Here is a 23,337-nt window from a genome sequence, read left to right on the forward strand (position 1 = left end):
CCTGAGATAAATGCTTCGCTAACTCATTCTCCATCGAATGGGGAGATAAGAAAGGCTGTGTTTAGTATTAATCCAGATAAAGCGCCTGGTCCAGACGGGATGACAAGCCTTTTTCAGCGTTTTTGGAAATCCATCCGTAAGGACATCATTAAAATGGTCAAAGATTTTTTCGAGACGGGTTCCTTTGATCCAAGACTAAATGAGAAAAATTTTTGTATGATCCCCAAGAACGAGAGACCTAGAGAAATGGGGGAGTTCAGACCTATTAGTTTATGCAATGTAAGCTACAAGATCATCTCGAAAGTCCTCTCCAACAGATTGCGGAAAGCCCTCCCGAAGCTGATTTCGGAGACCCAATCAGCCTTTGTGGCTAGACATCTGATCACAGATAATATCTTTCTAGCACAGGAGAACTTCCATGCCTTACGATCAAATCCAATTTGCAGGTCCAAGTTCCTTGCTATCAAGACGGACATGAGTAAGGCGTATGACCGTGTGGAATGGTCATTCTTAGAAAAACTTATGCGCAAGTTGGGGTTTGATAATAAATGGATCTCGATGATGATGTGTTGTATATCATCAGTCTCTTATAAAGTGTTCATCAATGGGGAAGCAAAAGGAAATATAATCCCTAGAAGAGGATTACGCCAAGGCGACCCGCTCTCTCCATTTTTGTTCATCTTATGTACAAAGGCTCTGATAGCCCAACTTCATGGTGCATAGGTCGAACGGCGTATTACAGGTCTAAAAATAGCCCAAGGAAGCCCTTCGATGTCGCACTTACTCTTCCCAGATGACAACCTCTTCTTATGTAGAGCCGACATCCAGCAATGTGCTGAGCTTCTTAAGATTATAAATAGCTATGGGGCAGCTTCGGGACAGCAACTGGACAAGCAAAAGTCGGCTATCCTTTTTGGCAATAAAGTGAACAATGCCCTTAAAGCGGATTTAAAAAGGGAGATTGGAATCTCAAAAGAAGGAGGAATGGGGACGTATTTGGGGTTACCTGAGACAATATGCGGTTCCAAGCAACAAGTTTTTGCCTTTGTACAGGACAGGTTAAATGCTAGGATAAATTCCTGGTCGGCAAAATTCCTATCAAAGGGTGGCAGAGAAGTTCTGATAAAGTCTGTTGCACAAGCTTTACCAACGTATGTCATGTCCTGTTTCCTCCTACCGCAAAAAAAATTGTTAACAAACTTAGAGGAGTAATTGCTAGATTCTGGTGGAGCACAAAAAACAATAATAAAGGCCTGCATTAGGTGGCGTGAGATAAAATCAGCATTCCCTTGGAGAATGGGGCTGGGCTTTCGGGATAATGGAGTTCAACCTGGCCCTACTTGCTAAACAGCTCTAGAGACTTCTGCGTTATCCAGAATCTCTCCTCTCTCGATTACTAAAGGGGTGTTATTTTAGGTACTCAAATCCCATGGATGTAAAAAAAAAAGCAAATTCCCCATCTTTTGGGTGGCGAAGCATGATGGCGGCTAAACCGCTACTCCAATATGGTTTGAGGAAAAACATTCAATCAAGATTTAATACACGAGTCTGGTTGGATAATTGGATCCCTACAATACCATCGAGACCAGCAAAAGATCGAGGCAATGGTAGGGACCCAAACCTCTATGTGAACCACCTGATTGATTTTGAGTCAAAGACTTGGAATATGGACAAGATAACCGATCTAGTGGATATGTTGGATATCCCTTTTATAACTGGTCTCTAGCCTACCAGGAGATTTATGGTTGATGATTATGTTTGGTGTTACATTAAGTCAGGACAATACACCGTTAGATCGGGATATGCTATTGCTACACAATCTAGCCTCGAGGTCTTAGAACCTAGCACTACCAAGCTAAAGAGTCATGTTTGGAAAACGAAAACGTCGAGAAAAATTAAACATTTTATGTGGCAGGCCCTCTCCGGATGTGTGGCTGCTAATAGTCGACTAGTAGAGCGCCACTGTGGCACAGACAAGACTTGCCCCAGATGTGGAGACGAGGAGGAATCAATTAATCACATCTTGTTCAAATGTCCGCCAACTCTGCAGGTGTGGGCTCTATCCAACATTGCAACCGCTTTGGGAGTGTTCCCGAGTGATTCTATTTTTGTTAACTTTGATTATCTGCTTTGGCGAGCTAAGGAACAGGGAGCAACAGAGGAGGAGCTTGCGGTTTTCCCCTGGATCTTGTGGTATTTATGGAAGTCAAGGAACGAAAAAATGTTCAGCAATAAGGATATTTCCCTGATGGATACGCTGGACCTTGCTTCTTCAGAAGCACTAGCATGGAGATTGGCTCAGATAGTTGATTCCTATGAGGATTCAGAAGACAGTCAACAAGAGGAAGTGGAGGACGAAGAGGTGGCTATAGGAGAAGTTAGGTGCCAACTAGATGCCTCTTGGGAGACTAAGGATCAGTTTGCTAGTTTAGGTTTTGTATTGCTGAGTCCTGTCATTTTTTACGGTCTGAAAGGTACGAAGAAACAGCTCACGGTTCTTTACTCTGAGCTGGAGGCTCTAATCTGGGCAATGGAATCAGCATTACAACAAGGATTGACATTGGTACATTTTGAGACAGATTGCGCAACCATTATCAAAGTCATAGAGGAGATTGAAGAGTGGTCCATTTTTTCCACGGAGTTAGATACTTTCTCTGTTTTAAGAGCACTGTTTTTGGTTTTCTCTATTTCTCATATCCATCGAACGATTAATGTTTGTGCTGATCACCTTGCAAAAAGTGCTCGAGCACGAGGTTCTCTTTTTTCCCATGTAGACATGAAGGTTCCGGAGTGGTTGGCTCTAGAAACCAACCTTTTCAAACTTGATTAATAAAGTATAGTGCTTTTAGGTTAAAAAAAAACAGGTATTCTCATACGTTATATAATCCATATATACATTTTTTAAGTATATTTTTGAAAAAAACCTTGGAATTGGAAAAGATACAAGGAATGTCATTATATTTAATATATAATATACAATATTTACCTTTAACAGAAATCTTTACATTAATTCTATATTCACATATTTAATTGTTGAGTGTAAGATCTCCTAGCCAAGTTCTCGGCTCTTCCTTCTCTCCAAGAATTTTACAAAACGATTTTAAGAAACAAACTAACTGATTAGATTTAATATATTTCCAAAACAGATATTAGGAGATATCTCATTTCATCTAATTACTCATCACATTCAATTAGGAACTAGGAAGATCTTTCCCTTCGATATTTGTAAAATATCAATTAGCACAAACGCTCAAAATTTCCAGCACTTTTATTATATTAATAATATTACTCTAAAATTAATTATTAAATTTATGAGAGAAAGAGAAAAAAGAACAAATTATAATCACAAGAATCTTCCAATTTTGATTTATGTGAAGCTTTCAATCTCTCTTTTTCTTCTTCTTCTTCTTCTTCACAAACCATATTTGGAATTAACGACGAATATGTTGGAGATTCAGTCAAAGATGCTTAGGCTTGTGTTAAATGGACAAAATCTCCGACGAATCCACAAGCTCTGTTTTTGAGGAAAGAGCATGTGTTTGGAGCTCGGGTTTTCACAACGATAATGAATTTGATAAGTTCAATCTCTCTCGATCTCCTCTGTAATCAAATGGTGTGTGGTGAGCATTCTGGATCGATAGATCGTGACGATGTTGACGACGGAGATAATGATTTTGAGCCACCGTTTATGAGGAGCTTATCAGATCTGGATTTGAATCAATGAAGGTGAGATTCAATAGCAAAGAGTGATTCAATAGATGAGGAGCTTATCAGATGAGGCGTTGTTGACTTGTTTTACGAAGTGAGAGTGAGGAATAACCACGTCGAGTACAAAAAGAAAGTTATAGAGTTCATAGATCCTAATTTCTAACATCCTTCATTCCATTGAAACGGAACCAAGTCGGAATTGTGAGAGCATGGTTAAGCTTGTAAAACATACCTATGTAAAACTGATCATTCTCTCTCTCACCTCTGTAAAACTTTTTTGGTGGTACAGGAGAAGAAACTATAAGACTAGAAAGATTCAGCTTTTGAAACTTCAACCATGGGTCTCAAGTTAACGGTAAAAGGATAAAGAAGCAACCGATCAACTCCGTAAAACGAGGTGGAGTTAACGAATACGACATGTAGCTAGAGTCTTGATGTAGAATTGGATCATCTTGTTTAGTATAGTTTATTTATCAACAAAACTTGCTTTGTTTATCAAAAATAATGATGTCAGTATTATAATTCCATATCAGTCAACTAAGATTCTTAAGCTAGTAACAAGACTTAAACTAGATTCAGATTTTGAAAAAATGGTAAGAGAAAAGTGGGATCTGAGTGACGATCACCTTCTAGGCTTCTACTGCTTAGCTCTTCCAAGATTTATAACTTGTAGTGGTTTTAGAGGAACGAGCGATTGTGGAGAATAATTGTCATAACAAACGTCCTTTAATGATCCCTTCCTTACAACTCCTAGCTTTTGTAGCCACATTGGTTCTTTTTCCTCTGTCTTGTGTTGACGGATCACCTCCTGAATTGAAGTTACTGATGAGGTAAAATTGGAGTTAACTGTGAAAGTCTACAACTTAAAATAGAGCTTTTTTTTTACGAAAGCCAACCTGAATTTTAAAGGATCATTCAATCATTCCTGAATAATTTTGTTTGCATCCAGCCTTGTTTTACCTATATTAATGTTTATTGTTAACCAGTTTGACTTATTTGTTACACTCTCGTAGTGCCAAACAACTCATTTTCTTTTAATGAAAACCATCTTAAATTTCAAAGAATCCTTCCTAAACATCACTGAATTTATATTTATGAAAGCTACCTGGAATTTCAAGGTGTCATTCCTAAATATTATTGAATTCTTTCTAAACTTAAATAAATGTGTTTCTAACTCTCTTTTTTGGAGTTTGCCTTAATATGTCAAAAATTACTCCATTAGTAAGGAGATTTATGCATATCTTGCTGTTTACCAATATCCATAATTTTTATGAAAGTCATCCTGAAATCCAAACATTTTATGAAGATTATCATAAAGTTCAAAAAAAATTTCCTGAATTAAATTATTCTCAATTTGATCGACACATAGTGACGATTTGTTCGATCATCTATAGACCGAACATAATGTTTCATGACACATGCATAGGATATGGCCCCGATTTATTGACAAACGCAGAAATTTCATAAACTCTTTTACTCCTAAAAAAGATAGTGAAAACCATAGCAATTCTTGTTGTCAAGAGTTTTAGTTCAAGTGAAATAGAGTGAAAGTGAGATGTTTTAGGGATTCTAAGATAGAAAAATGTTTCAACTTTATGCAAATCTCTATGAACCCATTACTGGAATTTCAAGGCAACAAAAGTAAGATGATCACATGTCAAAGGTTGAAGCTCAAAGCAAATCATAAAGAATGACTAAAATAATAGCATATTTCCAATAAACAGTTTTAATAGCCCGTTTTTTACGTTTTATATCATTTTAAACCTTTTCATGAAGTTTTTTTAAGTTTTTCATGAAGACCATCATGAATTACAAATAGTCCTTCCTGAATATTTTATTTTAAAAGTCATGAATCCATGTGTCGAAACAGAGACATGTGCAAATCAAAGTTACACGATATAGAGATTGGGAGTTGCGAAGCATTGGCTAGCTTGTATTTTTGAACCAAAGCTCGTAAATCTCTCCGGTCCCTTTCTTAGCCATACCTTGTCCATGCTCTTGTGCTAAAACCTTTAATTTCCACACAGAGAATAATTGATATTAGACACTGACAAGCTTTGCAGTAAACACAAAAGACACGTACAAATACAAGATGGTTGAACATTTCAATGTTAATGAACTTAAAGTAGCAGCAAAGTCTACAAGATGTCACGTTCATTGATGATTTAATCATGTAAACATGATAACAGATCATTGAGAAGGCAGCTAAAGATATAAACCCACTACGAGGTCCTTAATAGTCTTGTTATCCTTTTTACAACAAAGAGAAAGATAGAATAAACAAATATACAACCAACTCAAAAAAAATTCCAATTCTCTGAAATCTAGAATGACATGTGTTGTTAACTTACAAAATCAATTATGTCCTTGTCAGTCACATCTGATGAGGGTTCATTGACAGAAGACAAGAACCTAGCTCTCGTAAATGTTTAGACAATTCTGCATCACCATTCTCTCATGGCTTGCTCGTCCTGCAAATATCAAAGACAAGTTTATCCCTATTACAATATCAGTTTCATCAACATGTCAATAACCTCATTGTTAAAACCAGAGAGCACCATATTGAAAATCTAAGCTTCCTCCACAAATGTAACCAATTATTCTATTAATCAACTGAAGGATATGATCTTATATAACAAATTAGATAACGAAAAGCTACAGATCAGCTCGATCAACCACGAAATAAACAAAAAATCATTTTCATGAATCCAAATTATCACTACCGTTTTCTAAAATCATTGCGACTAAGCTTAAATTGTAAAATAATTCTCCTACAACAATGAATGAAAATCTAAATACAATCATCAACAATAGGTAACAACAAGAGATGAAGACAATCCAAATTCAAATTGGAGATAGAGAGTAGGAGTTGCGAAGCTTTGGCTAGCTTGTTTTTCTGAACTAAATCCTGAAGATCTCTTCGGTCCTTGATTTGGCTCTTTTGTGATGCAACTGGTTCCACTTAGGAGGTTTTTATGATCAATGCTAAGTGTTTAGGAAGTATTTGGAAAAAGATTATGTAAGTATATAAGAAAGATCTTTATACAAGGGGATAAACTTTATTATTGAAACACTCAAAAGATTACAAGAACTCTTAATACTCTTACTCAAACTCACTCACTTAAGCTTGAATGAAACTCTTCACCAAGCCTTAGTATTTATATTACAAGTCTTAGGGAATATTACATAGAATATTCCTTAAGATATTTTTATGCTTTATTTTACGACCCTCCATTTATTCAACTCTCTACTTTATTTTACAACCCTCCATTTATTCAACTCTCTCATAACCATATACTTCACTATCATATATCACACAGTTATTATTTATTCCCCCTGTATCCAAAAGAGAGGCGACATTTATCTTATCTGTTGTCGTCTTCTTCACTGTCTGAGGCGACTTCTGTGACGTAGATCTTTTGGCCTGGAATATATCGATTTATCTTGTATTTTTCCCCTTCAACTCTGTAGACCGGATGATCTGGATTTGATTGTGGCCATGTGTATTGATCATGAAAGCCTGCTAACACTTGTCGTATTTCTTCAGCGAATCCTAGCGGGTAGACGTGTCTGTTGTGCCAGTGTGTTGTGTGAGGACAAAGAAGATTAGGGTCAACTTCAAATTCATTAAATCCATTCAATAATGCAATTTGCTTTGCGCGTTGATGGAAGTTTCCCGAGGCAAAAGCATCATTATTGTAGCTTGTCTCAACGTTCGCATCATATTTCTTTAGGATATTGAAGGATTTGGTTTTCAAATATTTGAAACAGCCATATCATCCTTGGCAGTTCAGAATCGTATAAGTTTACATTCTATTAAACATTTAAATTTTTGTACAAATCATATTATCTCCATTTTATACAATATATATATATATATATATATATATATATATATATATATATGTCTTAAAGCATGTAGTGTTTTTTATTCCATTCTTTCATAGGACTGTTTTTTTTACATTTTATATTCAAAGTATAATTGATATGGAAAACAAAATTTCACCACTTTTATTTTCATTGCACAAGAAAACTATATATATTAAAGTGTTAGATTATTTATATATGAAACAAACAAAATTACAAACCCAAATTATCTTTTACTGACATATTTAAATTTAACAATATAATTTAAATATGTCAATATAATTTACTCTAACTTCAAATATATCTATATATATAAAGTTAACTTTGCTCACTACTCCTTCCTCCACATCAGCATCCACCTAATCATTTATATATATATATATATAAATACTATTTTTAATATTCATTCATTGCATATATATTAATTATAAAAAATAAATAATAAACGAATTAACTAAAATTAAATAAATTTCAAAATAGTATAAACAATAATATATTTTTTTTATTAAATAATAACTATCTAAAAATGAATTAAGTAAATTAAATGAAAATTTTAAAATAGTAAAAATAATACTATAAATTTGTTTTAGTAATAATGTTATTATTAAAATTATAACCAAAAATGATTATATTCCAAAATTTAGAATGGGTTAATGAGTTTTAGAATGTAAGTAAGATTTTAATGCATGGTGGAGTAAAAAAACAAGTTATGTAATTGTATTTATAAAAATCTAAACATGAAAATAAAATTGAAGTGAAACATTAGTTTCTAAGAAACACATACCATAAAGATTTATTATTAAATTACTTATAAGAAAGAAAAGATTAATTACTTAATTTAACTTAACTTAAATGTTTTGATCTAAAACAAATACATTGTAAGGGGCACACTTTTTCTTGGGAAAACTATGAAATTTTTTTTGAAAAGATAATCTATCTAAAAAAACAAAATCAATGGTCAGGAAATATAGAAAAAATGATATCCAAGCCGTTACAAAAAGTAGCATGTGATTTGTGTAGCATATCTCATAAGGCATATTATCAACTAGAGCTACAATTTTATAACATGATATAAAACATATATATATGTATATATATTATCAAATGCTTTTAACCTAAAACATTGGCAAAAACAACATATTTAAAGTACACTATGTTTTTTTTAGAAGACAAAGCTGGGTTGCATCACAAAATTAACATCTGCAAATAACATATGAGATTTTAGAAAAATGTGTAGCTTGGATTAGTGAATATATATTCATTGTAGGGAATATTCTTGACTTTTTTTTTTAGCAAAAGGAATATTAAAAATAGTATTTTATATATATATATATATATAAAAAAATGTTCCTCACAATGAATATCTATTCACTAATCCAAGCTAATATTAGCATTTAATACAAACTGTTCATGAAACTTTGTATATTATCATTTAATGTAAGATATCGATATGTTTAAATGGTCTCTATAATTAGGTCAACGATCAACATTGAAGTTAGAACTTTAAAATTATGTTTTCATGGGATATGAATATGGAATGAACTCTTTAAAAAAAAAGGTCAGAAGATTGTCGACAATATTATTGCGACACTAGACAATATATGTTATATATAGATTAGTAAAATAAGTACGGCAATTATATAGATTTATCTTTTAATCTTCAAGTTATATTCATATTCAATGATTCTTATAGATAAAAAAATTAACTAAAATCCTACGTAAAATCGCAAATAGATATAACAAAGAAATATCATCTTAAAAAATATATATCACTTAGTAAAGTAAGTTATATATTTATACTCAAAAGTTGGAATGATTATATTTGAGCTCAATAATTTCTATTGATAAGAATTATTTTAAATTAAAATCTCGCGCGTGCACGGGTACAAATTCTAGTATATATATATCTGCATTCTACTAAATCATTGCTTAATGAACGCTACGATATAATTCATATATTTTAAAACGGTGAAACTCAAACATAATCATTGTACACTACATATGTACATTTAATAAATAAAAAACATTAGCCATATATATAGTAAGTCTACTAAACTAATAACATTTAGCTTTTTACGTTTAGCTTTTTAAATAAACAAATTAGCCCCGCGGTGTACCGCGGGTTCCTATATAGTATTCATTAAAAGATGAGACAATTTTTATCGAGATATTATTTTTTAGTATTTAAAAACCAATATAGTTTCATTTAGTAATTATTTGTTAATTTGTTATCAAATATAATTATGAGTTATGGTTAGAAAATTTTAAAGCTTTGGAATATATAAAAATATAAGACTTTATATTTTAGATACTATATATATATTAAAAATTATAATGGTTGGGATGGACTAAACCGCTAATGGAAAAAAAAAATGTATTCCCCATATTAAATTTTAGCTTGCAGTAATAAAGGATGAAAAACAATTGTTTTGAATCAAATTTTTGTTAACAGATTATTTATGTAAAATAAAAATGAAGATAGTTTAGTGCAGTAGCTATTAATTCTATTTTATATTGAATTTAAAAGCATAATTATGAATAATGATTTGAAAAAATTAAAGCTTTAAAGATATAAGTATAACATTTAATTGGTAATGGTCCTCCTAACGGACAAGAGAGCTTTTAATGCGCTATAATAAAAGTTTAGTCCGCAGTAATATTCAAATTTAGGCAGTGAATGGAAACAACAAGAAAGCGTTTTTCAAACTTTTTGTGGTCAAAACCGTAGTTAGTCACCAATCAGTTGTTTTTTAAAAAATTTGCGGTTTTCCAGAAAAAAAAACCAGAGATCTGCGGTTTTATCCAACGGATTATACACTGAACCGCTTTTGTAATAGCCATCAGTCTTTTATCCAGTGGTTTTGAAAAACGCACAGATATACAGTGCTTTTTTAATTTAATACTAAAAATAATATTTTTTATACTACTATTTTCTGAAGAGAAAAAATGCAAATACAAAAAGAAAAAGACATTATTCTTATCTCCTCTCTCTTCTCTCACTTACATATTACCTTTTTTAAAAAACATTAGTATATAACATTTGATTTATAAGGTATTTTTCAAATGATTAAATACAAAGAATATATTGGTTAAATAATTCAATGGAGTTTTCACCAAAAAAATTTTTTTAATGGATTTCAAATTATAACAGTTGATGTAAATAATTATAAATTCAGTTTCTATGTTAACAAATAAATTTGTAACATGTGGTTGCAAATACAAAAAATATAATTCTTATTAATAATAAAGTAGATAGTATTATTGTACATAGTAAGATAAACAAAAATCATGAGTCTAAATTTATTAATTCAATTAGAATTTGCACCTTTTTGTATTTTCTATCATTCAACTATTTAATTATGTACCACAGTTATCTTTTTCACCAATCAAATTTTATTCTGGACCGTTTATTTTGTATAAGCCGCACTTGTCCCGCAAATATATTTGTCCCGCATGAACCGCAGATGAACCGTACCGCACTACTAAATTATTTGTCCCGCACAACCAAATACGCAGTCACCATTCGGACACTTATGGATTTTCTAAAAAGGTCACATTCAGATTTAGGTACATTTAATTTGTTAATTCTGGATTGACAGAAAAGATTAACAAAGATGACATAAATAATTTGAGAAATAGTCCAATTTTATTTAGAGAACATATTGTTGTATGCCCCAAAATAAATTTAATTTTTTAATCGGAATATGTTCAAGCAAAATAATTGGCCAAGTCTGTAAAGTGTAAACTATTCAAATTTTCAAACTCTATTTTTAAGACCAGAATGTGTTTTTTTCCTTTGAAAAGAATAACCTAGACATTTGATAGTGATCGAATTATTGATGTTCAAGCGTTCTTTGGTCAACATTTGGTATTTTTGTCTTTTGTTTATGGGGATCCAGTCCCGCAAAATCGGGCAAAGGTATGGGAGAAGCTAATGGATATTGGTTCATTCCGTGGTTCGGTGTCGCTTAGATCGGGCCTTAGGTAATGAGGATTGGCAAGGTTTTTTTCCAAACTCGAAGGTTGATTATTTGGAGATGGTTGGGTCCGATCACTGCCCAATTTTGGCAACCTGCCTGAAAACAGTTTCAAGATGGAATAGGCAGATCCGTTTTGATAAACGCTGGCTGGATAAGGATGGCCTATTAGGAGTGGTAGAGTCAGGGTGGGCACGTACAAATAATTTTCGAATACCGGCTTTTGTGGATAAAATTAGGAATTGTCGAAATTCGATTTCGTGGTGGCGAAAGAATAATGTGTCGTCTGGTCTGTCTCTTATTTCTTCCCTTAAGGTAGCCTTGCAGGAGGCAAAGATGGATGACTCGATTTCTCAGGAAGAAATTCAGGGTATAGAGAGAAAACTAAAAGAGGCTTATCGGGATGAGGAGTTCTATTGGCAACAGAATAGTAGGAAATTCTGGCTACATGTGGGAGACAAAAATACAAAATATGTTCATGCTTCGACTAAACAGAGGAGGGTGCGGAACAAGATTGTAGGCTTATTTGGCCCGGATAATGTTTGGGATGAATCGCCCTTGGGAATGGAGAATATTGCTTCCAAATATTTTGAGGAGCTTTTTAAAAGATCAGATGTACGCGGTATAACTGAGATGCTTTAGGAGATCTCACCTCTCATTACAGATAATATGAACCGAAGCTTAACTAGGGAAATTACGGAGCCGGAGGTTCGGAAAGCCTTGTTTGCTATGCATCCTGACAAATCTCCAGGTCCTGATGGTTTTACGGCTTTATTCTTCCAACAGTTTTGGTCTTCATTAAAAGGCGACCTGGTGGCTTTGGTTAAAGAATTTTTTCGCTCAGGTCGTTTTGATCCTCGCCTAAATGAGACGAATATTTGCCTCATTCCCAAAGTGGAACGACCTCAGCGTATGACGGAGTTTCAGCCGATCAGTCTTTGTAATGTGAGCTATAAGATTATTTCCAAAGTGTTGTGTTTTAGGCTTAAGCGGTTTCTGCCGTCTCTGGTTTCAGAAACTCAATCGGCGTTTGTTTCTGGTCGGTTGATTACTGATAATATTCTAGTTGCTCATGAGATGTTTCATGGGTTAAATACTAATCAACGCTGCAAGTCGGAGTTTCTGGCATTTAAAACGGATATGAGTAAAGCATATGATCGTGTTGAATGGGGTTTCCTGGAAGCGGTTATGATTAGGATTTGATCGGCCGTGGATTTCATGGATTATGTGGTGTGTTTCTTCGGTGTCGTATCAAGTTCTTCTGAATGGTCAACCCAGGGGATCTATTTCACCAAAGAGGGGCTTACGACAGGGCGACCCTCTTTCCCCGTATTTTTTTATACTTTGCACAAAGGTTCTGATAGCAAATATTAACAAGGCAGAATGGGAGATGAAACTTACGGGGATTTCTATTGTGCGGGATTGTCCTACAATTTTGCATCTATTGTTTGCCGATGATAGTCTGTTCTTTTGTAAGGCTGAGGAGTCGGAATGCAAAATGGTTATGGATATCATAGGTAATTATGGAAAAGCGTTGGGCCAAGAGGTAAATTTGGAGAAATCCTCTATCATGTTTGGAAAGAAAGTTCCGCCTGATGTTCGGACTCGGATAAAAACAGTAATTGGTATTTCTAAAGAGGGCGGTATGGGTTCTTACTTGGGTATACCTGAAAGCCTACAGGGATCGAGGACTAAAGTTTTCAGTTATCTTAATGATTGCTTGGATGAGCGAGTTAATGGCTGGTCGGCGAAGTACTTATTGAAAGGAGGTAAGGAAATTATGATCAATTCAGTTGCGTTAGCACTCCTGACGCATGTTATGTCATGCTATAAATTGTCACAGGCGTTAACGTCTAAACTTACGAGTGCTATATCAAACTTCTGGTGGAAGTCTAATGATAAGGCTCGAGGCATGCATTGGGAGTTTGGGATAAGATGTGTCTGGATAAATGTGATGAGGGTTTGGGTTTTCGCGCTCTGGAACAATTTAATGATGCAATGCTGGCTAAGCAGTATTGGCGGCTAATCCATTACCCGAACTCTCTAATGGCTCGAGTGATGCGCGGTCGATACTTTAGGAGAAAACATCCTTTATTGGCAACTAAACCATATTCTCCATCCTTTGCGTGGAGGAGCATATTTTCAACTAAAGGACTAGTGGAACAAGGGGCACGGTGGGTAGTAGGTTCTGGATGTAATATATCGGTATGGAGGGATCCTTGGATTCCGGATTATCAGCCTAAACCAGCTAATGGTAGGGGGAGAATTCTACATCCTAACCTGATGGTCAACCACTTAATCAATCCCCTTACGATGGACTGGCACATGCCTATTCTTGAGGAGTATATGGATCCAGCGGACATTCCGCTTATCTGGAGCTTGGCGGTTAGTAAGTCACTGAAACCAGATAGCCTGATTTGGCATTACACTAAATCAGGCAAGTATTCGGTGAAATCGGGTTATAGGCTAGCACGAGAATTACTTAAGGAAGACGAATATGGGCCATCATGCACAGTACTACGGGCACAAGATTGGAAACTCGAAGTTCCTCCTAAGGTCCAGCATTTCTTCTGGCAGATGGCGTCTGGTACTCTTCCCGTGTTGGAACGGATAGCTCATCGGGGTGTCAGATGTGATGTTACGTGTAAAAGATGCAGCTCAGAGGTGGAGTCTATTAATCACGCCCTTTTTGAGTGTGCACGTTCGCGTATTGTTTGGGAGTTGTCTCCGGTTCAGCTGATTCCGGACGGATTTCCTATGGATCAGTGTATTCAAATTTAGACTTTCTCTATTGGAGGGCTTCTTCACATTCTGGGGGATCTGGCAGCGGTTATGTCCTTCCATGGATTTTGTGGACAATTTGGAAGGACAGGAATAAAAAGGTTTTTCAAGGAATCGAGGAGAGCCAATTGACATTATAAATCAGGCGACAAACGATAAAATTCTTTGGGAGGAGGCAAAGTCATTATATGTGAATAACTTGGTTCCTCAGCCAACCCTGGAGGTACGGGATTTTTCTACTCGATGCCAGGTCGATGGGTCCTGGAAAGGTTCGGATCCATTGGTGGGTTTGGGATGGTGGTATGGTAATCGCGAAGATAGGACGCTACTTCTGGGAGCACGAAGTCTTAGACGTAGCCCTTCACCCCTTCATTCGGAGTTACAAGCCTTAATATGGGCTATGGAGTCCCTTCGGGCAATGGGGGTAGATTGTCAGAATTTTGAGTCGGATAGTGCCGAGCTCGTGGCGATGGTGCAGGCCCCCGATGATTGGCCAACCTTCTCGAACCTATTGGAAGATTTCCATTCTTTTAGCTTATCCTTCTATTCCTTCACTCTGACCCAGGTTCCGAGGACGTCAAACGTGAGAGCAGATTGTCTGGCTCGTTTTTCAAGGTCTTTAGTTTCTGAACTTACTTTTGTCAACTCTTTTCCTCCAGTTTGGACAACCAATCACGGAGTTACTTTTTAATTTAATGTATGTTGAAAAAAAAAATAATAATAATAACCTAGACACGTGCGTATATGGAAAAGAAATATTTCATGTTGACCAAGTTCAAACAAATAAATTGAACATTTAGAAAATAAACATTAAATTTGAATATCTTACCAGTACTAATTGAATGTAGGAAATTATCAATTTTGGAATAATGTCAATATTTTCAATTTGGTAACTTTTATACATTTGATTCAACGACAAATAAGGAAAGAGTATAAAAATGAACAATTAGTGAGTTATGGCAAAGTTGTTACGTTACCGTAAACTTCTATGTTCTTTTCTACTATAAATTGTAACACAAAGTGAACTTATTCTTCATCAATCAATTCTTATTTTCTCTACTTCCTCCAAAGAAAAATAAATAAATAAAAAGAGAAGAAGTTCTTGGTTTCATTGGTTATGTGCTCTCTTCTCTTGAACGGTTTCGCTTCTGCTCAAACTCTCATTCAAGATTCTTGCAAGAAAGCAGCCGCAAAAGACCCGCAAATGAAATACGATTTCTGCGTCAATTCTCTTACACAAGATCCACAAAGCAAAACCGCGACCACACTCGAAGGTTTGGTCATAGCATCGACGAAGAATGCTGCGGCGAAAACTACGAATGTGAAAGGAATCGTTGAACAGATCCTCAAGGGCAAGAGATATGGGCCAGGTATAGAGACAGTGCTACACGATTGCGTCGAGCTTTATGACGATGCTAATGGTTCGTTAAACACTGCTTTAGCGAGCGTTCAGTCGCATGATTATAGTACTGCTACTGTAAATCTGGGGGCTGCTTTGGATGCACCGGGCAATTGCGAGGATGGATTCAAGGAAAGAAAGCAACAGAAGTCTCCCGTTACTAACGAGAACAATATTTTGTTTCAGAAAATTTTGATTCCTTTGGCTTTTACTAATATGCTATGATGAAACTGTCAAGGTGTTTCAATAATTGAAATCGATTTATGTTTACCATAGAAAGTTTTGAGAGGAAAGAGACAAATATGATTTTTTTTGGCAACATTGACATATTGAAATTTAAGTCATACGCCATTTTAATTATTTAAAGAAAAAATTTCTAGTATAATATACTATCTTAAATTCTTAACTAAAATATCTAAGAATGTTGTCCAATTTACTATGTGACGTTCAATTCTTTAATTTTAATTTTATTATTCTTAATTAAAAATATTAATAAGTGACATTTAGGTATTTTAATCTACTAATATGTTTCTTATAATCTAAACTATAATACTAATTGTTATAATATTTTTATCTACTAATAAGTGAGTCTCATCCTCAGACTTTCCTGATAAGTCTGTGTTATCATTTTTTCGCAAAAAACTAGATAGTTCCTATTACTCACAATTAATGTATAGAAACTGTCTAGCATGGGTAAGCAAGTTTTACGTTTACGTTTACGTTACCATTTGGTTTGTAGGTTTTTAATTTGGTTCCGTGGCAGTTGATGACATTTTGAAGGATGAATGGATGATGTCTATGGCCGTACGTGTCAAAGACAGATGCGGTTGTAACTGGTTTTTGTTTTATTTATTATTAATAAATTCTCATCACTCCAACAAAAAAAAGAAATATTTTCATCGAAAACATTATTGCGTAGTGCGTGCATACGATATCATGTATATGGACGGACCGGAATGTTTTTATTTCTTTACAAAAAAAAAAACAAAAAAAAAAGCAGGAACACGACGGCGTATAAGAAAGAGTGTTAAAACGAGCAATTAGGCCACTCGACATGAGCGTAGTGGTAAAGCGTGACATGAGCCCTCTAAAAAAAGCCGTTGTGTTAGTCATCAAATCTCATGTCATAAACACAACCGTTCAATTCTCTGCTTTCATTTTATTATAAGTTTGATCACAAAAGTAAATAAATTTGTTCATCAATCGATTCTCATTAAACTTTTCTTTCTAATTTCCTCAAAGAAAAAGAAAAAAAAAAAAGATGAAATTTTTGCTTTATCTAATTGTTACGTTCTTTCTCCTCTTAAACGGTTTCTCAACCGCACAAACTCTGATTCGAGATTCTTGCAAGAAAGCTGCAGCTAAAAACCCAAAGTTCAAAAACGATATATGCGTCAAGTCTCTCGAGACGAATCCGCAGAGCAAAGCCGCAAAAGATCTCGCCGGATTAGTCGTGGCATCGACCAAAAACGCAGCGTCCAAAGCGACTAGCCTGAAAGGAACCGTTGACAAGATTCTCAAGGGGAAGAAAATGAACAAGATGAGTGAGATGCCGTTACGTGACTGCCTCCAGCTTTACACCGATGCTATTGATTCTTTAAACCAAGCTTTGGCTGGCATGAAATCACGCGATTACAACACTGTTGTCACGGTTCTGAGTGCTGCAATGGATGCACCAAGCACTTGTGAAACTGGATTCAAAGAAAGAAAAACGCCACAGAAATCTCCGGTTACCAAAGATAACGATACTTTGTATCAGATGATTCTGATTCCTTTATCTTTTACAAATATGTTGAAATGAAATTACTAAAATAATATTTCATAATGTACCTTAGAGTAATATATATATATATATATATATATATATATATATATATATATATATAATTGCCTTGAATAAAGAGTACTTATCTAATTTATCTTATGATCAAGCCAACACTTTCTGAAAAAAAGTTTCACATACACTTACCCACCCACCAAGATTTTTGGACATGCATGCGTCAATATTATATACGTCCATTATGTGTTGCAAACTAACTATGTATGTACATAACGTATCAAACCAAATAAATATCTCCCAAGAGCATATATTTGCCAATCGCCATATAGTCATTTTTACTCATTAGGAATTATGTACGAACATTACGAAGACAATATTAAATTAGTAGCACTTTTAAAAGTAACTAATTAAGCCTAATAGCATTGCTACAACAATCCTCAAATGTGCTCATCTAAATACTAATCTTTAACGAATAGCAAATATATATGCTTCATACATAGTCAAATTAGCTTAACACTAGCATGTGGAGAGCAGGATGGGTGCATACGAAACTCTTAAGAGATATTAGAGAATAAGGCTACGTTGACCTTATGGTGGTGTATGTGGCGAGACTTAAAAATTAGCATATCACGAATCCAAATTTTATGTACTTCAAGTCTTCACCGTAAGAAAGTACAACAATTGAAAGCGATATGAAATAGTGATATATTTCAATGTGAACTGCAAAACAAATCGACAAGAAATAGTTTGAATTAAAGGAGATAAAAAGCCAATAAAACGACGGCGTATGAGAAAGAGTGTTAAAACGAATAATTAGGGAAACACGACAGTAAGCAGAGTGGTCAAGCGTGACATGAGCACTTCTAAAAAAAGCCATTGTGTTAGTTATAAAAATCTCATATCATAAAATAACCATAAGATTGTTTCTTTCATTGTACTATATATATATTGGATCAGAAAGTTTCAAATTCACTCATCAATCGATTCTCAATTAATCCTCTGTTTCCCACAACAACCAAAAAAAAACTACAAATGAAGTTCTTGCTTTACTTTGTTATGTTCATTCTCCTCTTGAACGTTTTCGCAACTGCACAATCTCTGATTCCAGATTCTTGCAAGAAAGCTGCAGCGAAAGATCCGAAACTCAAATACGATTTCTGCATCAAGTCTCTCGAAGAGCATCCGCAGAGCAAAACCGCAAAAAGTCTCGAAGGATTGGTCTTCGCATCGACGAAGAACGCTGTGTCAAAAACGACAAGCTTGAAAGGAATGGCTAACAAGATTCTCAAGGAGAATAAATATGATGTGGAGAGGCCGCTACGCGATTGCCTCGAGCTTTACACCGGCGCAATTGATTCCTTAAACCAATCTTTAGACACCATTAAGTCGCGTGATTACAAAATCGCCACCATGCTTATGAGTGCTGCGATGGATGCAATGGGGAACTGCGAAACTGGATTCACAAAAAGAAAAAAGCCTGTGAAATCTCCGTTTACGAAAGAAAACGATGTCTTGTTTCATATGGTTCTGATTCCTTTAGATTTTACAAATATGTTGGATATGAATTTACCAAAAGTGTTAAAGATAAAACATAGATAACAATATTGACAATGTACCTTAAGAGTAATCGGCTTACTCACTGTAGAAGCAACAATGGTTGTAGCTTTTTCAAAGTCTTGAACAAAGAGTTATCTGCATAAAAGCCATAAAAAGATCACATATGATTGATAAACCGAACACTTTCTGAAAGTGAATACCAATGCTGATAAATTTGGTGTTTTGCAAGACATTTCCGGTTATGATACAACAACCGGTATAAAAAACAGATTTAATCCACAGTTAAACAAATCCAAACCACACCCGAAAAGGGAAAGAAACAGATTTAGTTTTCTAATCTTACGTTAGAAACCTGAATCAAAAACCGAAAAACCAATACCAAAACGATTACTCCACCCTCCATTCAGTTTTCAATTTCATAAACAGGTTTTGAAACCGAAACAAAACCGGATAGGACATGGCTAATATGGCATCAAATCATACAAGCGTCATCATATATAAGAGTAAAAAGTCAAAACAGTTTCTGTTTTCCTTACATGCGTGCAATGTGAAGCCCATCATCGCTATCTTCATCTTCTTCTTTATTCTTCTGATCATCATCATTGTCGCGGTTGTAGTTACTTGATGATCCCAACAAGAAAGGTTGATCCTTTAGAATTGAAACCTGATCCATCGGAATCGCATTTCTCTTATAGTTCCAAACCAACATTGATGTGTAATCCTGAGTCGAAACGAGTCCTTTCTCTCTAATAAACCTCTTTTGCTCTTCTAGCGTTTTTGGTTCATCGAGCGTTAGGTATTCTATCAAAAACTTCTCGTGCTCGGGCCTCCAGTTACCAGGAAAAGGCGAGTAATCGGTTTCTGGAACTAGAGACATTCTTGTATAAACAAGTCCATCAACAGATTCAGCAAGACCCATTTTCAAAAGATTTTGATATTCTGGTGACAGACCTTTCTTCTCCTTCAAGGGAAGACTCAGATTCCGTCTACCATGCTTATACACTTTCGCTCTTGATCTAAGCTTATACTTTGCAGCATAAAGCTTAGCAAGTGAACCACGGATGATATAAGAACAAAAATTCACAATCTTCTTCCGGTTATCTGCAAACCGATACCACTCAGCAACCGTAGTCAAAAACTTATTCATCTGATTATTCGTATGAGCTTGAGTTGCGTGGAACATTCTAAAACAAGGTTGTGGATCCGGATCCCTATCTCCTTTAATAAAATTCAGCTTTCGAAACTGTTTAATGCATTGTTTCAAACTCGCTGTAACGGACAAAAGCGTCCCCACGCCTTTCTCGCTTATAATCTTCCCACCGGTGGCAGTATACCTCAGAGTCGGATAAACAACTCGGCGACACAAAACATGATCAAGAAACATTATACCTTTGGTTATATGTTCAATGGGGAGATTCTCATTGTCGAGTCTAAGCATATACTTCTGATCAACGAACTCAATCAGCTCTTTCCTTAACGTTGCAGCATCAGCTCGAGGCCCACGTACTCCGATCAAGATATGACCTCCATATCTAACATAATCCATTTTCCTCGTCTTGTCAGGACCGCTAGTGGGAACAAACTCAGGCCATGAGGTGTTTCCTTGATCTGCATCTCCTTCAGGGTTATTCCATATAACATCGCTTTTAGAAGGACGGTAAAAGTCTTTCACTTTCGATTCCATCCAACGATCAAGCTCATCTAGACATACATTAACCAAAAGAGGACTAAGAATCCCGCAATGTCCCCACTGAGGAGACTTCCCAGCTTCTTCAGGAGCGAAACCAAAGAAGGTCTCTAACCAATAAGGATCAGGCTTCGGCTCATCGTCAGCCAAAACACGTTTCTTCTGATACTTTCTCTTCTTAGTCTTCTTCTTCTCACCATCTTCCACTTTACTAGTGACAACAGGCGTAACAAGCGCAGCTTTAATCAAATCAATTACTTTCTTATCTCTAACATCTCTCATCAAAGAACTAATCACAAACCCAACTTTCATCCCATCCAAAACAACACTCAAATCACCTTTAACATACCACAAATAGCCCGCGAAGTTCCTCCGAATCACTCTCAAAACCGTATGCGCAGTTCTCCCAGGCCTAAACGCAAACGACTTCTGCGAGAACCGAGACTCGTAAATGGGTTCCAGAATCATCAACAGAACCTCCTGAACAATCCTATCCTGAAACGGAGTAGGTTGCGTAGTAGTCAAAATAGCTTTAATCTTCCTCTTAGACAAAGACTCGTACTCAGTTTTATCCCTAGGAGATTTGATATAGAAATCCAAACGAGCTCCCCATTTAAACCGATCATCAAGAACAGAGTTCCTCAAAGCTAACAAATTCTCTAAAGCTGATCTCAGAATCGAGCTACGAGGAACATAAGCACCTAACTCATCACAGCAAACTTTCTGATAAGCTAATACCCATAACTCGAATCTTCTAAGATACGAGGTCAAACTGGTAGCGGTTTTGTCAGGTTCTTTGAAATTCTCAAGCCACATCTGAGAACAGAGTGAGACTCCATCTTCTTTCAATAGATTCGATGGATCATCCGGATCTGGAGCTTGTTGTTGTCGTCGTTGAGGTGCGAAGTAAGAGAGGTATCGGGAATTTGCGGAGCCGTTAGGGTTAGAAGGGAGTGGAGGGTTTGTGACGAAACAGTAGACGTTGGTACAAGTAGAAGAAGGTTTGAGCCATTTGCGAGGACCCAAAATGGATAAGCTTCGACGCATTTTGGGATAATGGCTAAATGATTGATTCTCTGGAAGAGAGGATTTGGATAACGATCGTGTTAGATAGAATCAACGAGAAACCAAAAAAAAAAACAATACTGAATTATAAATTGGAAAATCGAAGAGATAGAAGTTTCGAATTCGATCTTACATTAGATTGATGAAAGCTTCTTCTTCGTCTTCTTCGTCTTCAGGGAAATGGTGGAAACTGTAGTAACCCTCGTTAAACCCCAATCAAACCTTAGTTGTGGTTTTTGGCGTTTTTGGGTGAGGTTTGAGAGAAACCTGAAACAGACTAAGCTTAGATGTGAGAAATATGAGTTGGGTTTTTTGTTATAGGCCCAATAAGTTTAGCCCTTGGTGACATATGGTAACATTACTGGTTAAAAAAGGAATTTGAATATCATCAATCAATAGCAAATTCTGGGAAATGTAAAAAAAAAAAAAAAAAAAAACAAAAACAAATTTGGAACAATAAAACTTACAAATACACATTAGCAAAAGTGCAAAACATACATAATCAAGCATGTATGATGAACAATAAAACAAATTTTATACTATGCTGCTTTTTTACATGATAAGTTTTACATGGTTGTGTTTTGCTAATGGCTCTATTTGAAAGTTTTGTACTAAACACTTTTAACACATCAAGCTCCTTCAGTATCTTAAGGCAAGAAAATTGTGATCCCACAAGTAGGTGGATATTGTTCATGGTATTTTTAGAGAGAGTGAAAATTGGGTTTCTTTGCATAATCATCAACAACAAATAAACTTTTTTTTGTTGAGAGTAATAGAAAAGAGATTTACATCATAAGAGCAAAACAAGAAAGAACAAGAAGAGATTTAAAGGTGTGTGTACATAGTCGGTCCTCGCAGATACATCTAATCATTAGAGAAAGTGCAGGTGGGTTGAAACTGAAGTAGTGAGATGAGATACGAGTCTCTGAGGTGTGAAGATGATATGGAAGCAGAGTTCTGTTGAGAATCCATGAGGGTTTTCAGTTGGAAACAAGAAAAAGCAACCAAAGTTAGAATGACTAAAGTAGAGGAAAAGAATCAAACAAATTTTATTAATTTAAACAGGTTTTAATTTATGAAGATATATTTTTGTTTTCGTAGTTTTGAAAAAAAAAATATTTTAAATGATGAAAAATATTAGAGATGTACTTCAACAATAATTTTTTTTCTATTAATATATTCTCTCCACAGTTGTTGGGATGCGATTAGGAAGACAATATTATAAGTTTTTTTGATGCAATGAGAATAATTAGAGATGAATTCTACCAAGAATACAAATTTAAGAATAGACAGTTTTTAGTTTGTATCAATATTAATTTATGATACTAATGTGATCGTATTTTTACATAAAATTTCCAAAAATTTATTATTTTATCTAATTATGTCATTGTTTAGCTCGGCCTAACTTGGGAGTTGGGACTGAAAAAAAATATTAATTTATAAAAAGTATTAATTTGTAGTTTTACTGTACCAAAATCACATAAATGGAGAATTGTGAAATAAACCTGATCTTTCT

At 35.1% G+C, this 23,337-nt stretch overlaps 6 protein-coding genes, 2 long non-coding RNA genes and 2 pseudogenes across 11 annotated transcripts; 8 read left to right on the forward strand and 2 right to left on the reverse strand.

Annotated features, from left to right (window-relative positions):
- The first annotated feature begins 771 nt into the window (after window positions 1-771).
- On the forward strand, window positions 772-2,830 carry LOC147934709 (uncharacterized). The gene is made up of 2 exons (XM_087472754.1): window positions 772-1,151; window positions 1,735-2,830. The coding sequence occupies exons 1-2, from the start codon at window positions 772-774 to the stop codon at window positions 2,828-2,830; spliced, it is 1,476 nt and encodes a 491-aa protein (XP_087328880.1).
- Window positions 2,831-3,245: 415 nt separating this feature from the next.
- Window positions 3,246-6,841, reverse strand: LOC104724677 (uncharacterized). The gene is made up of 4 exons (XR_015570705.1): window positions 6,060-6,841; window positions 4,605-5,718; window positions 4,335-4,530; window positions 3,246-3,706 (listed from the first exon to the last, which is right to left on the reverse strand). It is a non-coding gene; the product is annotated as an uncharacterized LOC104724677 (long non-coding RNA).
- LOC147934710 (uncharacterized) lies at window positions 3,588-4,262 on the forward strand. 2 transcript variants are annotated; one of them, XR_015570707.1, is made up of 2 exons: window positions 3,588-3,726; window positions 3,998-4,262. It is a non-coding gene; the product is annotated as an uncharacterized LOC147934710 (long non-coding RNA). The 2 variants fall into 2 exon arrangements; XR_015570706.1 differs by having other exon boundaries at window positions 3,700-3,909.
- A 4,771-nt stretch (window positions 6,842-11,612) lies between the features above and the next one.
- LOC147934711 (uncharacterized) lies at window positions 11,613-12,194 on the forward strand. Its single transcript, XM_087472755.1, has one exon. The coding sequence runs from the start codon at window positions 11,613-11,615 to the stop codon at window positions 12,192-12,194; it is 582 nt and encodes a 193-aa protein (XP_087328881.1).
- A 748-nt stretch (window positions 12,195-12,942) lies between these two features.
- Window positions 12,943-13,578, forward strand: LOC147934712 (uncharacterized). The gene has a single exon (XM_087472756.1). It carries the CDS (start codon window positions 12,943-12,945, stop codon window positions 13,576-13,578), a length of 636 nt encoding a protein of 211 aa, XP_087328882.1.
- Window positions 13,579-13,865: 287 nt separating this feature from the next.
- LOC147934713 (uncharacterized) lies at window positions 13,866-15,024 on the forward strand. The gene is made up of 2 exons (XM_087472757.1): window positions 13,866-14,319; window positions 14,435-15,024. The coding sequence occupies exons 1-2, from the start codon at window positions 13,866-13,868 to the stop codon at window positions 15,022-15,024; spliced, it is 1,044 nt and encodes a 347-aa protein (XP_087328883.1).
- Window positions 15,025-15,393: 369 nt separating this feature from the next.
- Window positions 15,394-16,005, forward strand: LOC104724678 (pectinesterase inhibitor 12 pseudogene; annotated as a pseudogene).
- Window positions 16,006-16,837: 832 nt separating this feature from the next.
- Window positions 16,838-17,633, forward strand: LOC104724679 (pectinesterase inhibitor 12 pseudogene; annotated as a pseudogene). Its single transcript, XR_015573097.1, has one exon. The product of XR_015573097.1 is annotated as a pectinesterase inhibitor 12 pseudogene (transcript).
- Window positions 17,634-18,460: 827 nt separating this feature from the next.
- Window positions 18,461-22,813, reverse strand: LOC109127152 (nuclear intron maturase 2, mitochondrial-like). Of its 2 annotated transcripts, XR_002033830.2 has the most exons (4): window positions 21,955-22,813; window positions 19,606-21,832; window positions 19,129-19,204; window positions 18,461-18,965 (listed from the first exon to the last, which is right to left on the reverse strand). XR_002033830.2 is itself a non-coding variant. In XM_087475876.1 (2 exons), the coding sequence occupies exon 2, from the start codon at window positions 21,801-21,803 to the stop codon at window positions 19,602-19,604; it is 2,202 nt and encodes a 733-aa protein (XP_087332002.1). In that variant the 5' UTR covers window positions 21,804-21,832; window positions 21,955-22,264. The 2 variants fall into 2 exon arrangements, 1 of the variants encoding a protein (XP_087332002.1); XM_087475876.1 differs by lacking the exons at window positions 18,461-18,965; window positions 19,129-19,204 and having other exon boundaries at window positions 19,602-21,832; window positions 21,955-22,264.
- On the forward strand, window positions 18,545-19,148 carry LOC104728508 (pectinesterase inhibitor 12). The gene has a single exon (XM_087475877.1). The coding sequence runs from the start codon at window positions 18,545-18,547 to the stop codon at window positions 19,109-19,111; it is 567 nt and encodes a 188-aa protein (XP_087332003.1). The 3' UTR covers window positions 19,112-19,148.
- Window positions 22,814-23,337: the final 524 nt, after the last annotated feature.

This window comes from Camelina sativa, chromosome 11 (genome assembly GCF_030686135.1).
Source record: "Camelina sativa cultivar CO46 ecotype springtype chromosome 11, ASM3068613v1".
Taxonomy (NCBI): Eukaryota; Viridiplantae; Streptophyta; class Magnoliopsida; order Brassicales; family Brassicaceae; genus Camelina; species Camelina sativa.

What these genes read in the sequence shown, in the direction of transcription:
- LOC147934711 (XM_087472755.1), top strand. Translation starts at nt 11,613, where the DNA reads ATGGTTGGGTCCGATCACTGCCCAATTTTGGCAACCTGCCTGAAAACA.
- LOC147934713 (XM_087472757.1), top strand. Translation starts at nt 13,866, where the DNA reads ATGGACTGGCACATGCCTATTCTTGAGGAGTATATGGATCCAGCGGAC. An exon ending in CGGATTTCCTATGGATCAGT is followed by an intron (nt 14,320 to 14,434) that starts GTATTCAAATTT and finishes AGGAATAAAAAG; the next exon opens with GTTTTTCAAGGAATCGAGGA.
- LOC104728508 (XM_087475877.1), top strand. Translation starts at nt 18,545, where the DNA reads ATGAAGTTCTTGCTTTACTTTGTTATGTTCATTCTCCTCTTGAACGTT.
- LOC147934709 (XM_087472754.1), top strand. Translation starts at nt 772, where the DNA reads ATGTCGCACTTACTCTTCCCAGATGACAACCTCTTCTTATGTAGAGCC. An exon ending in GTTGCACAAGCTTTACCAAC is followed by an intron (nt 1,152 to 1,734) that starts GTATGTCATGTC and finishes CTAGCCTACCAG; the next exon opens with GAGATTTATGGTTGATGATT.
- LOC109127152 (XM_087475876.1), bottom strand. Translation starts at nt 21,803, where the DNA reads ATGCGTCGAAGCTTATCCATTTTGGGTCCTCGCAAATGGCTCAAACCT.
- LOC147934712 (XM_087472756.1), top strand. Translation starts at nt 12,943, where the DNA reads ATGAAACTTACGGGGATTTCTATTGTGCGGGATTGTCCTACAATTTTG.